This window comes from Diaporthe citri (genome assembly GCF_014595645.1).
Source record: "Diaporthe citri strain NFHF-8-4 chromosome Unknown scaffold_4, whole genome shotgun sequence".
NCBI classification, from domain to species: Eukaryota; Fungi; Ascomycota; class Sordariomycetes; order Diaporthales; family Diaporthaceae; genus Diaporthe; species Diaporthe citri.
In genome coordinates, this window is record NW_025064849.1 from 5,986,703 (window position 1) to 6,001,333 (window position 14,631).

At 50.8% G+C, this 14,631-nt stretch overlaps 4 protein-coding genes across 4 annotated transcripts; 2 read left to right on the forward strand and 2 right to left on the reverse strand.

Moving 5' to 3' along the window:
- Nucleotides 1-43: 43 nt before the first annotated feature.
- Nucleotides 44-1,303, reverse strand: INS49_010727 (uncharacterized protein; the record flags this gene model as incomplete). Its single annotated transcript, XM_043171450.1, has 3 exons — nucleotides 44-238; nucleotides 317-1,128; nucleotides 1,282-1,303. 3 exons carry the CDS (start codon nucleotides 1,301-1,303, stop codon nucleotides 44-46), a joined length of 1,029 nt encoding a protein of 342 aa, XP_043026015.1.
- Nucleotides 1,304-3,674: 2,371 nt separating this feature from the next.
- INS49_010728 (uncharacterized protein) lies at nucleotides 3,675-4,772 on the forward strand (the record flags this gene model as incomplete). Its single annotated transcript, XM_043171451.1, has 4 exons — nucleotides 3,675-3,774; nucleotides 3,842-4,128; nucleotides 4,232-4,567; nucleotides 4,620-4,772. The coding sequence occupies 4 exons, from the start codon at nucleotides 3,675-3,677 to the stop codon at nucleotides 4,770-4,772; spliced, it is 876 nt and encodes a 291-aa protein (XP_043026016.1).
- Nucleotides 4,773-4,851: 79 nt separating this feature from the next.
- INS49_010729 (uncharacterized protein) lies at nucleotides 4,852-7,250 on the reverse strand (the record flags this gene model as incomplete). Its single annotated transcript, XM_043171452.1, has 7 exons — nucleotides 4,852-5,194; nucleotides 5,391-5,692; nucleotides 5,773-6,024; nucleotides 6,094-6,486; nucleotides 6,536-6,818; nucleotides 7,001-7,054; nucleotides 7,156-7,250. 7 exons carry the CDS (start codon nucleotides 7,248-7,250, stop codon nucleotides 4,852-4,854), a joined length of 1,722 nt encoding a protein of 573 aa, XP_043026017.1.
- Nucleotides 7,251-13,051: 5,801 nt separating this feature from the next.
- INS49_010730 (uncharacterized protein) lies at nucleotides 13,052-13,959 on the forward strand (the record flags this gene model as incomplete). The annotated part of the gene is made up of 2 exons (XM_043171453.1): nucleotides 13,052-13,534; nucleotides 13,609-13,959. 2 exons carry the CDS (start codon nucleotides 13,052-13,054, stop codon nucleotides 13,957-13,959), a joined length of 834 nt encoding a protein of 277 aa, XP_043026018.1.
- Nucleotides 13,960-14,631: the final 672 nt, after the last annotated feature.

Sequence of the window (14,631 nt, forward strand, 5' to 3'; positions counted from 1 at the left end):
TTTAGTAGGGTATACCAGCCACTTCTCTGTATACAGATCTACATTATGACACAAACACAGATGTAGGTGTTCCGGCCGCTGAAGCGGCCAGAAGGCCAGCACTGATAATCGCCTTGCGCTGGACTTTGTCTTCCTCGCCCCAAGTCCTCACCCCATTCTCGCCTGGTACCATTGTCGAGTCTGCGTACAGTAATGGCACCAACGACGACTTCCACGCGCGCTGGTGTGCTGCGCAGGTCTTCCAGATGGTGATACACAGAAGTGCCATCGAGCCAGTAACCGTAATAACAGATAGCGAAAGCCATCCCCAACGCACTCTTACGAACGTTTGGGTCTCAAGCAGCGACCCACGGGCCAGCGTTGCGCTTGGTCCGCTCATCATGTTGTACGTTATTCCCGTAGCCATGTTTTGGAGAGTCTGGGAAATATTTGGGCCAGCCAAGTATGCGCTGTTCCAGAAGTACGGGATTCCGTTGGAGGCTTCTCCTGTGTACCAAATCGTGGAGAGGGTAAGCTCCATGGCCTGCTGGTCCAACGGGTTGATCTCGAATGTACCGTTTCCGTGGAAATCGGGATCTGTGGCCGTGTAGACACGAGAAGTCTTCGCGCCTTGGGCGTCAAAGTCATCAGATGTGAGCACTCTTCCATCACTGACGACGGGAGATTGCGCTGTGGTGCCGTTGACGAGGATCCCGTTGGTCATGCCCCAATCTTCAAAGGACCATGCGCACAGTTCGAATTTGCATTCGTAAGCAGTCATCGTCTCCGCCCATTTTGTCGGCCTGTCCGGGTCCTCCGAGTCGGTGTTTTCATCGTCATTATCGAACCGGACAATGCTGATAGAACTGATCCCGGGCGTTCCGTCTAGCCCGGCATTGCCCCCACTGGTTGTACTGCCCAGGCTGATATTGAGATCGGGAGTGGTCACGCCGTACACCGAAGTATAGTACGCGTATGCCCAGATGTCGGCTCCGCCGGGAAGAGTGTAGTTACAAGAACTGTAGGGGCCGTTTTGCGACTCGGCTGTCAAGACAGTGTCGTTGCAGGTGACCTGTGTCTGCGCTGTGACGTTTTCGCAGGAGCTGCAGACGCCGAGGGATGTCACCAGCGGGAACGTACAATTGGACCCTGGACAAGAGAACGGCGGATCAGGCAGGGTACCGTAAACACTTGACATAACGCCAGCCATTACGGCGTCATCATTACGGCGACCTTTTATAAAATTCCGTAAGCGGGTCGCCTGGTTATGATAGGAGTCCACATGATAGTTAATAGACTTACTTAAGACGTTTGTCTTGTTCATTGGGCCTCTGTCATATAATAGTGAATGTTGCACTTCCGAGTACATATTGGGTACTGGCTCTCCGAAGGGTTGATTGTAATGGACGATTTGTTGGGTGAAAGGATCGAGAGCAAGTGCCAGGATAACAATGAGGCAGGCAAAATACGACACCGGAGGAGCCCCCCTAGCTTGTAGGAAGAATTGCAAAGAACCTGCTGGCCCCCTACTAGCGTTATCAAATACCTGGAGTTGCTCAAGACTAGTAAATTCCGTTATTCAGATTCTAACATATTAGTTGGCTTGAGGTTCTTACTGTGACTTCTTGCTTTGTAGGTGGATCCATTTTAGTTGGCTTATGCACTCAGCCACGGGCAGGATTAAGCCAGCTTTACCAGCTGTAGAGAGAATGGAAATAACAACGTTTAGTGATACTGGTACGGTCCACTTCGACAGGGGCTTCCCATCAACATTATAAAGGATAACGACGATGGCCACGGTGCAAAGTATGCTCGAGGTAGCACTGAGGATTTCCTGCCACCATTCGCTCAGAACACCTGTCTTCTTTTGTGTTTGTATCTCGAAGATTTCCTGCTGACATGGTTCCATTATCTGATATGGATCCATTATCCCTTTACTCGGTATAGCAGACGTGTCAATGGACTCGTATGACTGGGGCTGGTGTTGGGATTTGGCTGCATCGGAAGCCGTCGTGCGTGTTGGGGAGAACGAGGAGATCGGTGAGACTATCTCGTGGTGATCGTTGCTAGGGAGGTGTGCCCACCCGCGTTGCTGTTCGGTTCGAACGTGTGGGTGGTCAGTATGCTCGTCGTCTCCGATCATGGCTGGACGGCTTGGAGGTCTGATTTGGCAGCCAGCCAGCCAGCAGGGTTGATGGTCGAGAAATGAATTAAACAGGAACCAAAACCGGAGAAGATTGAGTCCTCCGACTGTATTGCACGATTGAAGCGAGGATCGAAAGACTTTTCGGCTGGCCTCGAAGCCTCTAGACGCTGTCCTGTGAGGCCCATATCTATATCCTCTAATGGGTCGATCCACCCTCTCTAGCGCCAACAGACAATCGCATTGCATACGCAGGATTGCGGCACAGCACTCAGGGGTTGCATGACTTGTGAGTGAGCCCGAGAAGAAAATGCGGTTGGCTGTGGATATGAAACTCTCGGCATAGTTCTTGCCGCACCGCCGGGAAAGTGTGCTCAGAATCGTCGTAAATATGTATGTTTGGTGCTGATTGGGCTTATTCGAGGGTCTCTATGGTGATAGGTCGTATGGTGATGAATGTTGCACTGCAACTTGAATAGCATCACAGACCAAGACCGATGGAGAACTGACACACAAACCTAATCCAAGAGATCCCTGGCAGCTCAGTTTCGCACACCGCCGCCAGCTTCTTTCGCGTCCCAAGAGTTCGAACAATCGTCGCGCTCATTTGCCATGTTGGCCATACTCTACGTGGCACAATTGGCTTAGCTTGGGGACCCAGAGGGAATGGTAAGTATGCTACGACTTTGGTCAAGGGAAAATCAAAAGGCCGGGGTCTACTAGCACTGCTAACGGGCGCACCGCGAACCGTTGCGGAACGGAGCGGCCGGGGGGTCGCCGGTTCCGCGGGTATCACCGACTTGTGCAGTGCGGGTATCACATCCCCGCTGTGTGTGGAAAACGAAACGCAGCCCCCCCTGTCGTTTTGACTCATGTCCCCCCCCCCGGCTTTAAAATCTCAAATTTAAAACCCAGCTATATTTTATTACGCCTTTAGTAAAGAATTATACATTATAATATAAATTATATTTTTACGATCCTTATTAAATGTATTATTTAATAAAATATAATATTTAATTAAAAAGATATTAAAAAATATTATATAATTTTAAAATATATTATATATATTAATTATTTTAAATTTAAACTAATAATATATAATTATAATAAATTAATATAACTTAAAATATATATATATTAAATATAAAGTTATTTAAAATTAAATTAATTAATTAAATTATAATATTTAAATTTAATTAAGAATTATTAAATATTTATAATTTTAAATATTATAAAAATATTTTTAAAAATATAAGGATTATAATAATATATTGTAATATAATATAATTATTTGTATCATAATAGTTATATAAGAAATAGCTTATATTAAGAGGATTTGGGATTTGAGAGCAAAGGGGGGGGGACATGAGTCAAAATGACAGAGGGGGGGGGGGCTGCGTTTCGTTTTCCACACACAGCGGGCGGAACGTTCCCAGGATAGCACACCCGACCCCCAAACGCTTGAGGTATATGTAGCCAGACATGCAGGCACCACGACGCAGGTTTGTCGATTATTGTTTCTGAGCAATACATCCACACGGCGCTAAGAAGGATGGCGCGTAAAGAATACATTTTCAAAGGCGAGGGGAGCGGCGGCATCGCTGCTGATGTCTTGTATCCGGATGGAGACTCTGCTACGGCATCCCCTATAGGTTCGTGGGCAATGGTTGCCCCGGTTGTAGACAGTGACATGGTTGGCTGACACCCACTTGTTTGCAGCACTGTACTTCCACGGTGGGAATTTCACGGCCGGGTCCAAGGATCTGCTTTCCCAGAACCATGTTGAGAAACTACTCGGCCTGGGCTTCGTGGTCGTTGCAGCAAACTATCGACTCTGCCCCACGATCTCCGTGTTCGAGGGGCCAGTCACGGGTGCATTGGACGCGTATGGCTGGGCCCAGGACGTCCTGCCAGGTCTGCTGCACATAGATGCTGGTGTGCGAGTCGATGGCTCCAAGATTGTGGTGCTAGGCCATTCGGCCGGTGGTCTTCTGGCTCTTCTAACGGTACGTTCCGGGAAAGAGAGGCACACAGAGAGCTCCCTGAGTCAACGTCCGACTTTAAAGGATACGTTAAGCAATGTGCTGATTAGGAACCGCCACTACACAGGCTGGCTCCCCCAGACCGCCTCGAGCCATGTTGGACCTTTTCGGGATGAAGTATCTGCAGGATGCATCTCTCCACACGCCCAGTGCTGCCTTCGCAAAGCTCCCTCCCTTCGACCAGGCATTCCTCGATCAAATACACGAGCAAGTTCCTCCCCCGAGCAGCGGGCCGTCTCCCATGACGGCCAAGGGCCCGGACTTCTCCAACCCTAGGGTCGCGTGGATGTTCAATCTTGTCAAGGAAGGAAAACTTTTCTCGGCCGTCGTAGCCGATGGTAACTACGATCGGGTCGACCCTGCTACTTTGTTCGCCAAGTTGGGGGAAGAATTTCCCGCCCACGTATTTCATTCATGGGACAGCAGACACTCTCGTAGACTGGAAACTGTCACAGCGCGCACACGACGAGCTGCAGGCCAGCGGGGTCGACTCGAAAATAACCCTCGTCGACGGAGCGCCCCATGGATTCGACGCCAAGGCCCAACCGGGAGACGAGACATTCGCCATCGTAGAGCAAGGGTTTGAGTTTTTCAAGGCGCACCTGTGAAGTGTCTGCGGGGACGGGCCTGTTGCTGTGCCGAACCAATGCTCGAAACATGGCAACGCACGGTAAAAACGAAATAGCACTATGTCGGGTTAGACAGGTAGTCAAGCTGCGTGGTGACCATGCCAAGAATTGCCATGTAGTTGTCTTCTGTCGCGTCAAACGTGCCAAAAATATCATCCTCCACACCCTGCGGATGTATATCCAGGAGTTCGACTGCGGTCGACTCGGAAGACGCGTCCGTGCTGACGGCGTTGGGGGGCGTGGGCTTGTCGGGCGTCGGCATCTGGATTGTCTCGCCGAGCCTCCGCATCTCGTCCAGCGAGCACCAGAGCCTTGGTTTCGACCCGGATCCCGTGTAAGGAGAGGCTATCAGGAAGTCGATTGCTGCGTGAAACGCGGAGCGGCAGATGGGCCCGTACGCACTGGGGTTACATGAGGCTGCCAGAAACATGCACGACACCGACCCCATGATAAAACGGTCCGCCAGGGGGCCTTCGAGGCGAGTCAAACCCTGGTGTCCTGCGGCGTGGGTCATCTTTCCATACAGCGCGACAAGAGCCTTGGGAAGGGCAACGGTGTTCTCTGCGGACTGCTGTGGCCGGCAAGCAAGGGCCTTACAGGAGCTGAGGGATCTGAAATGCGCCAGCATCCTCAGATATGTTGTGCGCATCTGGAAACGACTCGAGGACGACGCGCTCGGCAGGCGGGGGCACCACGAGGGAATCTGGAGGGAAGAGGTCAACTCGTGACGTTTCCTCGGCCAACTTCTGGATGCGATGGTCCAGGTAGTCCATCCGATCGTTGATCTCTTTCGACTTGTAGCCGCCGCTCCCGGCCTTGGCCGTGCTGATCAATTCAAACAGCTCTGCCTGGATAATATTGAGATTGACCATTGCCGAGAGGAGCGGGTAACGCCCGTGCTATTACTCGCGGTCAGCTGTATTGTCTCCGGGGGTGGAGCCTTCGGCTTAGGCTTGTGTGAATAGATAGAACATCGTACCAGGTCCAAGACGCTGTCGTCTATTTCCGTGTCGTGCAGGTGGTACGGCAGATTCACCATGAAGCTGCATCGTTTGTCGAGATCGACAACGCAAGCCATCAGCCTCTTGAGAAAGCATGAGCGCTCGATTGTGGCGTTTCCATGTCGGTAATATCTCTCTTTATGGAGCCCGACCTCGAAAGCAGATTGGACCACGAGACCGGCCGATCGCCACGCCTTCCGGGCCTCCTGGCGCAGCATGAAATAGATGGTCTGCGCCCGTTCTTACGCATAAGCCTCGCACCCGTGCAAACAGAGACAACCTGCAGAGGAGGCACTCACCAGCAACGCGCCCATGATCACGTCCTCAATCTGGGCGTGATCTCTCCTAATTATGCTGTCGGCGTTCCAGATAAGATGGGTCTCTAGGGAGGAGCTCAAGGGACTGTCCGCGTTACCCTCGATGAGCATTCCGATGGCCAAGACCGCCTTTGTGGCCTCGATGTCGATCAAATGCACGCCCAGGTCCTGGACGCCGCCGGCGAAGGAAAGCAGCGAGGTCCTGAAGAGGGAGTCGATGTTTTCCTTTGCGAGCGTCAGGTCGATGCAGGGGTATAGGGGGAACAGGTGATCGCGGAAGGCGGCAAGGTGGGCCAGCGCATTCTCGTGGCCCAGCTCGAGCACGGGCCGGGCGGCTTCGAGCGGCGGAAGGGTTCTCGTCAGGCAGGGCAGGCTCTACCGGGGCCGGCTGGTCCGCATCGGCCTGGCTGGTGGTGGCCGGGACCGAGATGATGCCTCTCTGCTCTAGGATCCGTCTGGCCTGGTCCAGGGAGTCGACGAAGGCGATGGGGTCGGAGTTGCTCGCAGGGTTGGCGCCGGCCGTCTCGCTCCGGCGGCGTCTTGGCGAGGATCTGAATTGGGAAGAAGGGCTACCGAAGCGCTTGGTGGAGGACTGGATGTCGTCGCAGATCTTTCTCATGCTGGCGAGTAGCTGGCCGAGGTCTTGCTGAGTGGCGCTGGACAGGTCTGCCGCCGTGCAGTCCTTCCGGGGTGCCGCATTTGCGCGCCTGGGAGGTGCCGCACACCGTCAGCGATCCCGAGCACAAGTGCTTGCTCATGGTCATGGGACTGTAAGCACGAAGCCAGGGGATGAAGGGGGAGATCTAGGGAATAGAGAGCCTCGTCGTACGCGGTGTCGGGCTGCGGAACATAGTCGTTGTATCTGCAATTGGCGTTGAGCTCCACACACCGGCTACAGGGCAGGCTGCCGCTGCACTTGACCTTCCTCGTCTTGCAGGACTCGCTTCGGAGGGAGCGTTAGCCTGCGTCCTAGTCAAAATGTCTCGCAGGCCATGCACGGGAGCACGGCGCGGGTTGTCTGCATATGTAGAGTGGATGACCAACCATGCGATGCGCGTGTATCTCTCTCGCTTCCGGGAGCGTTGCTGAGTCTCACGGCCCTCTGCGTCATGAGCTTGGGATCGCTTCTTACTGGGCATAATTGGCGGTTTACTTTTCTCGGGAGGTAAGGGGGGGGTGGTGGGTAAGAAGGCTGACTCCAGGGCTGGGACGACGGATATTGAGTGAGAAGCACTGAAGCAGGACGGGACTCGCAGGCCAGAGCAGGGTGAGCGTCCAATCGCCAGCGGTGAAATGTCTTCGCTGGGCACAATGTGGGCCCGGGCCCGGGGAACCAATTAACCCCGCAGGCATGGAGGCCCCAAAGGGCGCCTTGTTCGTACACGCATAGACTACTCCGTATTCACCTCGGCATTACTAGCGACCGCATGTACATCTACACACCCTGCGGTAGCGTTCAACCAGAAGCTTGAGCCACGCTAGCATTGGCAAGCCAAGCCCTGCTTGCCGCCCTCGTGAGTCGTTGCAGACGTGTCCGAAACACAACGGGGGACACGACTACTTAGTCTCAACGGCACAGCAGCAGCAACCCCCCTGCCCTCGCACATCTCCTGCCTAGTTGGCCCGGAACGGTGGAGCTTCCCCGGAGTGAGGAGTGTGATCCCGTCCCGCCCCGTGGGGCTGTCCTTGAGCTTGTGAGTCGGCCGGCCCACTGCCTTGCGTAGCGGGTGTTGCGGTAGTCTCATCTCCTCCCCGCCGTCCGGAACTGCCCGCGGAAACGGTAGTGTCGTGCTAACCACGTGGGGCCTGCTGCTTCGAACTACGTGGCACGCGATCGATCTCCAGGCGCTGTACGAGCACCGTGTTGAGGGCCTACGGGACCATGGTAGGCTGCGTTCCATAATGCTAGGCGACACAACGTCCTATGGCAAGAAAGACGATGGTCAGCAGTACTTAAAAGGGCTGTGGGCCGCGTGTGCCGGTGGGGGTGGGGGAACAGAGAGAAAATCAAAAGCAGGTAGGACCGTAGGAGGCGGCTCATTTGCCCCGTGCAGTGTTTCAAGGCCTGTGGTCTGGCTCGCTATTCTTCACAGCTTACCCTTTGCGAGCATCGCCACCACCTTCTCAGGCTGGTTGTGACCGTCAGCAACTATACACTGCATGCTACCCTACCAACAGGCAGACTCCTCGCTCTCGATTCTTGCCTATGTTCTTCCGTACTGCCCACCCCAAGGAACCAGAAATCCCCCAACTGCAGCATATATCTCAGGCCCCACAGTCAAGCATGGCTTGCAAAGTTTCTCACTGAGGTTGACAGGGGTCAATGACCTTTCCCTCCCGATTGCATGTCGCCTTGAGAGCCAAGATGTTGGATCGGTTATGTATATATGATCCCGATATGATCTCGTCCGGGGAGTTCGCGGAAACTCGACATTCTCGAGCCTACTGACTAGGTAATCATACTGACAGGACCGGGTCACAACCTGTTTATAAAGTTTCGACGGGCGTCAGTAGGCTTCTCAACACGCCTGCACCTTGTCCCCCCCGGGCCGGTGGCACACCAGTGTGGCGTTGCATGCTTTCAGCGTTACGGCGCTGTAAGACCAAGAAGCAGTGGAGAGCCCTGAGTGTGCCGAGTGGCCATGAAGCATCCATGGTGTCGCAGTGAATGCAGAACAAAATTGCACATGAACAATGTGCCAAATCATCAACCGCGTTATACAAGACCAGCCCATGAAACCAACATATGGCTCAGGAGGCGACAATGGCAACAAAATCGCTGCCGTTTCCGTTCGCACCGTTCAAGGTTGCAGGGCGGTGCAAGAGGTTGTACTGCAAATGCGCAATCCAGACTGTTTGTTCATAATGAGAATACCCCAGTCTCCCTGCGATAGTGTGACAACCCATGGCGAAGGACAACAAAATTAAGACATTACTCTGCTGATCGTAAAAGGGATCAAGGACATTAAGGCGCTTGCACAACTCACAGTGAACGTAACCAACTTTGTTACTACTACAAGAAACAGTGCTGCCTGTTCAAATCGGGCAACAGAAATCCTCGCGCGGCAAATTTCTCCCCCCCCCTCCCCCAGCGTTTCTTAAGCTTCATTTCCACCAATTTCTCAGGCGAGATTTTATCATATAAGTTTAGGCACAACTGAGGCGTTAAAAGATCACTGCAAAGAGGCCTCTATAGTCTTGGTTGAGGGATAAACATCCCTGGCTGAAACCTGAGATATCAAGGCAATCCTCGAACAGACAGGGGATTTTTCATTGCAAACGTGTAATTATCAAGTAGAAGACCGTTGTCACCGAGAAGAAGTTCTGCTGAACTCAATTCCTTGAAGGAGCGGATTACTGAACAAGACATCACATCCAGCACTGACAAGTTTACCAAGCACTGAGATGGGCGGCACAAGACTGTTAATGTCCATTCTCTCTGGTCTTCTCATGGCGTATCTCAATAGCTCATGCCTAATTACTCCGACGCACTGTTTTGCTATCTCAGCCTGTTTGTGAACACTTGTGGAGTAATGAACTCCTCTCTATCTTTCTAACTCAAACTATTTCTAAATGTCTAAACTCTTAATTATTTCGGAAGGATAGCTCTTGAAAAGAAAACTCGTTTTATACGCGTGGGGTGGGGGGCTAGGGAGAGAGAGTCTTTGTGTGTAATAGCCAACTTAGCTCACATAATTTGTTGCAATATGACCTTGCCTCCTAGTCTGATACATGAAATGATTGCTGGTCCTTGATGAGGATTCTAGGCATACCAGTAAGGACAGGGATAATAGTGTGGGCATGTGAATCAGGCAGAGGTTGGGGCCGAGGGCGACGCGAGGCACCGTGTGTCTTAAGGCAAAGCTTTCAACTCTTAGCGTCTATGGGCAGATTAATTGGGTGTGTTAGAGGGCGACTTCAGGTTATCAACTGTTGGTACATTGCTTCTGGCAAGATACCACTCAACCTTGAAAATGCTGTACCGGGTATGTGGGGTTCTTCTAAACGGTTGTTAAGCGGTGCAGTTATCGTTTAGGGTGTCTAAACTGCGGGCAATTGGGAGGGGAAGTTGAACCATTTAAAATCTCTAAGTAGTTTAAAATTTCTAAGTAGTTTAAAATCTTTAAGCAATTTAAAGCTTAATTAATAATTTAACTAAGTTATATATAAATAAATTTAATATAATTTATACTTATTTATTAAGTAAAAAACAAAAGTTACTTTTTTATAATAATATAATATATATAATATATAATAATATAATAATAATAATATATAATATAATAATAATAATATAATAATATAATAATATAATAATATAATAATATATAATAATATAATAATATAATAATATATTATTATCTTAATTAAGAAAGTAAAAAGGAAAAGAACGGGAAAAAAAAAGCTTTAAAAATATTTAAAAAAAAGTAAAGATAAAGATAAAGGTAAAGGCATATAAATTTAGCTTAAAATTTAATTTTATCTTAAATAAATTTTATTCCTAAGCTTTTAAAGGTACTTCCACCCCTTTAATTACTCCTTCCTTTAATTATTTAAGCCCCTTTAAACTGCTTAGGGATTTTAAATCGCTTAGAGATTCTAAACCGCTTAGAGATTCTAAACGGTCCAACTTCCCCTCCCAATTTTGAACCCCTTACCTGCCCCCAGTCTGGCCGGTATAGTGAGGCCAGAGCGGCCCTCATGCTAGGCTGTGCGGACACTCCGGTCAAGGGGGTGAAGGACGCCCGTGGAGGGGGGTCATTGGGGTTGCTCGGGTGCTCTATCAAAAGGGACGGGCGAGAAGAGGTAGTTATAGTTTGCCTAGGAACTTATCTTTTCAATATCTCAAGTCATTATAAACTGCTAAGCTAGCAGGATTCCCTCTTTGCCCCAACCCTCACAGCAGCCCACATGAGAGCCTTCCAAGTCCACTGCCGAGGGCGACCGACATTACATTCCAAGTCCCCTTTCACACGGTAGGGTCCTACGGACCAGTCTAGGCAGGGCCTCAGCATCTCAAGTCCTTGTTAGAATCCTTTAGTTTGATTATGCCCTGGAGCGGCTGTCTCGGTTAGTAAGGGGAGAACACATTCCGTCATGGAATGACAACATTGACAGCTGATGAGTTGACTGGGTCCAAGGGCAATCGGTGCTCAGGAAGCAACCTGCTGGCTGCATCAACAAAATATGACATAATTTGGATACTTGGGATTTTCTCAAGTCCCAGAAATTGGCATCTCCTACTTCATAAACAGCACGTGTTGGCTCCAGCAGTTGCGTCTGATATACACTTGTTTATACTCAAATTACCCATGTGCCAAATAAAGGGCCTTCGGGGACGTTTCTCAGTCTCGTTGAAATCATCGTAATTCACTTCATCTCCAATCGGATACGGCTGGAAAGCGTATGTTGTTGAGAGGCCATCAGCCATGGTTAGAAAAGTCCCAACCCTGCCCAAGTGCAAAGCACCTAAAGCCAGCACAATTTTATCAATCGATTCGAACCACTATTGTGTCATTTGACAACGTGCCAAGTCACACTATTCCCCGAAATTAACCGACTAGAGCAAGATCAGACGCATCGACTTGCTTAAACAGCTTACCGATCTCGGTATTGAGGACGAAAGAAAAGGAGCAGCCACAGTGGAGATATCAACTCAACGCCTGGGAAACCCGTTGTCGCCTTTGAGGCTGCCGGGGACTGGTTGGAATAACTGTACGCCTTGAGGCTCCCCGGAGCATTGGCGCTTGCCATAGTGAGACACTATCTTCTCAAATTTAGATGAAGAGCACGATGCTGTAGTCTTTGCTGTCGTACACTTGGACATAGCTTTACAAGGCAGATAACACCGTATCGTTTGCAGTATCACATGTGCAGTTGGCCCGTGTCCACAGCCTCACGCGGCGGGAGAGGAGGGCCACCTGGAGAGTCAACCCGGGAGGGTCCCATCAGAGTGTACTGGGGCTGGGTACGACTGCGGGGGATGAGAATACAATACAGACCAATTCACAAAAGGAACAATCTCTCGATGTAGGCTGTGTTACGGGACAATCAGTTAAGTGCGCGACACTCTCGTCGGCTTCGGCTGGTGGTCGCGAGACCCGAGACCCAGCGCAGACAAGCTTCGAGACTGCAATAGAACCACACGTGTTCCGCACCGACGTGCACTATTGCCCGAGGCGGGTCAAACCCACGTGGTTTGAGGCAGACGGCCGATGTAATCCCCTCGGAGCCCCAAAAGCTTGAAATTGATGGCTCGAATCCGTTAGTCTGAGGCCATATGTGGCCGTATATCCAGCCATGACATCCATCACCCGGTGTGCGACTATCGATATGACTCATGACGAGGCCCGTTCCGACGCGGCCATGAGGCTGCAGGGACCAGGCGTTCCATTCTGAAGCTGACAAGGGTGCTCATGTTGATCATCCGGACTCGCTTATAATCCCCGCAAACACGCCCTATAGCTGACGTCTCGGCTAGTTTTTGCTCGTCTAAGTGACCTGGATGACATATCTACAATTTTCGCCCACGGATGTGTCGGTGCAGCTCTCTTGTAATTGCTGACGTGAGTCGGCCGGTGACTGGACACCGGCCGTGTGGAATCTCCTGTCCCCGTCGCAGGGGTGGGTTCCCGCTCAGCCTCGGAGGACAGTTCCTCATCCGTTGAATAATGATCAAAGCACCCTATAGTGGACCTGCCAAGTTATAGCTCGTTATCGGTCGGATGCGATCCAAGAAATCAGGATCGATCGGGTCTTTGCCGAACCTACGGCCTGCAGTATATCATGGAAAGAATATCCCCAGGAACGTGCTTGTCTCTCTTCCGGACGTGCTCTACAGCCCTGTGTCCGCAGTCTCACCAGTCAACCCTTCCCAGCCTGAGAGCTCCCAGCCTCGTCATCCATCCCTTGTGTCTTCCGTACGAGCTCATCCGACAACATGCATTTCGCCAACCTCGCCCTCGCCGCCATGGCTACGGTCGGCCTTGCCGCCCCCGCGACCAAGCGTGACATTCTGCCCACCGTTGTCTTCACCCCCGGAGCTTGGCACGGAACCTGGGCCTTCGACACGGTCCGCTCTCAGCTCGAGGTGCTTGGGTATCCCACAGAGGCCGTGGCGCTGCCCTCCGTCGGCAATACCAATGCCTCCGTTGGCGTGGCTGAGGATGCTGCTGCTCTCGCGGCCGAGCTGGCCACGCTCACCGATGCCGGAAAGAATGTCGTCATGGTGTGCCACAGCTATGGTGGCGTAGTCGCATCCGTTGCTGCTGAGGGATATGGGTATAAGGACCGATCGGCCGCCGGGCTTGGTGGTGGGGTTATCATGTTGGTCTACATGACTGCCTTCGCGGTGCCGGCTCAGACCAGTCTCCTCGACGCTCTCGGCGGCGAGTACCTGTGGTGGATGAGCCCAGATGCCAGCGTGAGTCCCTCCGGCTATTGTATTTCTTTTCCAATAGGAAACCCAGATGAGCTGACTGTGCAATAATACTACAGGGCGAATTCATCACCGCGGTCAACGGAAGTCAGGTCTTCTACGCTGATGTGGCAAACGAGACCCTCGTTGAGGAAGCCGTCGCTGCTCTCAAGCCTGAGCCTGCCCGTATCTTCTCCGACGACAACACATACGAACCCTGGAACAACGGTGTGGAGGTCGGCTTTTTCTTCACCGAGCAGGACCAGGCCATCCCACTCGCAACTCAGCAATCCATGACGGCTCAGTTCCCAAGTGGCTATGTCTCTTACACCATGAACAGCTCTCATTCGCCGTTCATGAGCATGCCGGAGAAGGTGACCGAGGGCGTTGTGCTTGCTGCCACCGCGGGTCTGACAAAGATGCTTCTGTAGGAGGGACGGAACGGGAACAAGAAGTACATTATTTAACATTTCTCCAATGGATACAATTCTCATTCAGTCTGGTCTTCAGACTGGCCATGTATGTCTGTGGCAGAGTGGCGCCCTTGTGGTCCGTTTTTAAGCGTAGCTGGGAGTGACCCAAGCTTGCGAGGGGCGCTCCTGGCTGCGGTTAAGTTTAATACCATAAATCTATAAAATGTTTCTGAAGCAGTAATTAATTCATTATTATACCCTAAGTCTACTTATCGCTAAATTCTTCTTATTATTAAAGCGCTAAGGATTGCCGTTGCTAATATAATAAAATCCTTAGCATAGCGGCGATAAAGAAAATAATAATAAAAAGCTTAAGCCCCCTTACCCATTTATTTATGCTTAATAAAAAGTTAAATATGATAAAAAAGGGGGTTTAAGGGGTCCTCCCTTAAGGAAAATTTTTTTTTATTTTAAATAGCTCTTTACTTAATATAAGTTACTTGAAATTATGCTTACCCCTTAATATAATTCATTAAAGGGCTCCTTAATTAACAATATAATCATAACCCTCTTAGCTAATAATTTAAAAGCTAAGCAAAATTAATACTATCCCTATAATGTGCAAAGGGCCATATAATATTAATTTTGGGGAACCGCACCTGGCTTCTAGTATACTTCTTCTGGACGAGG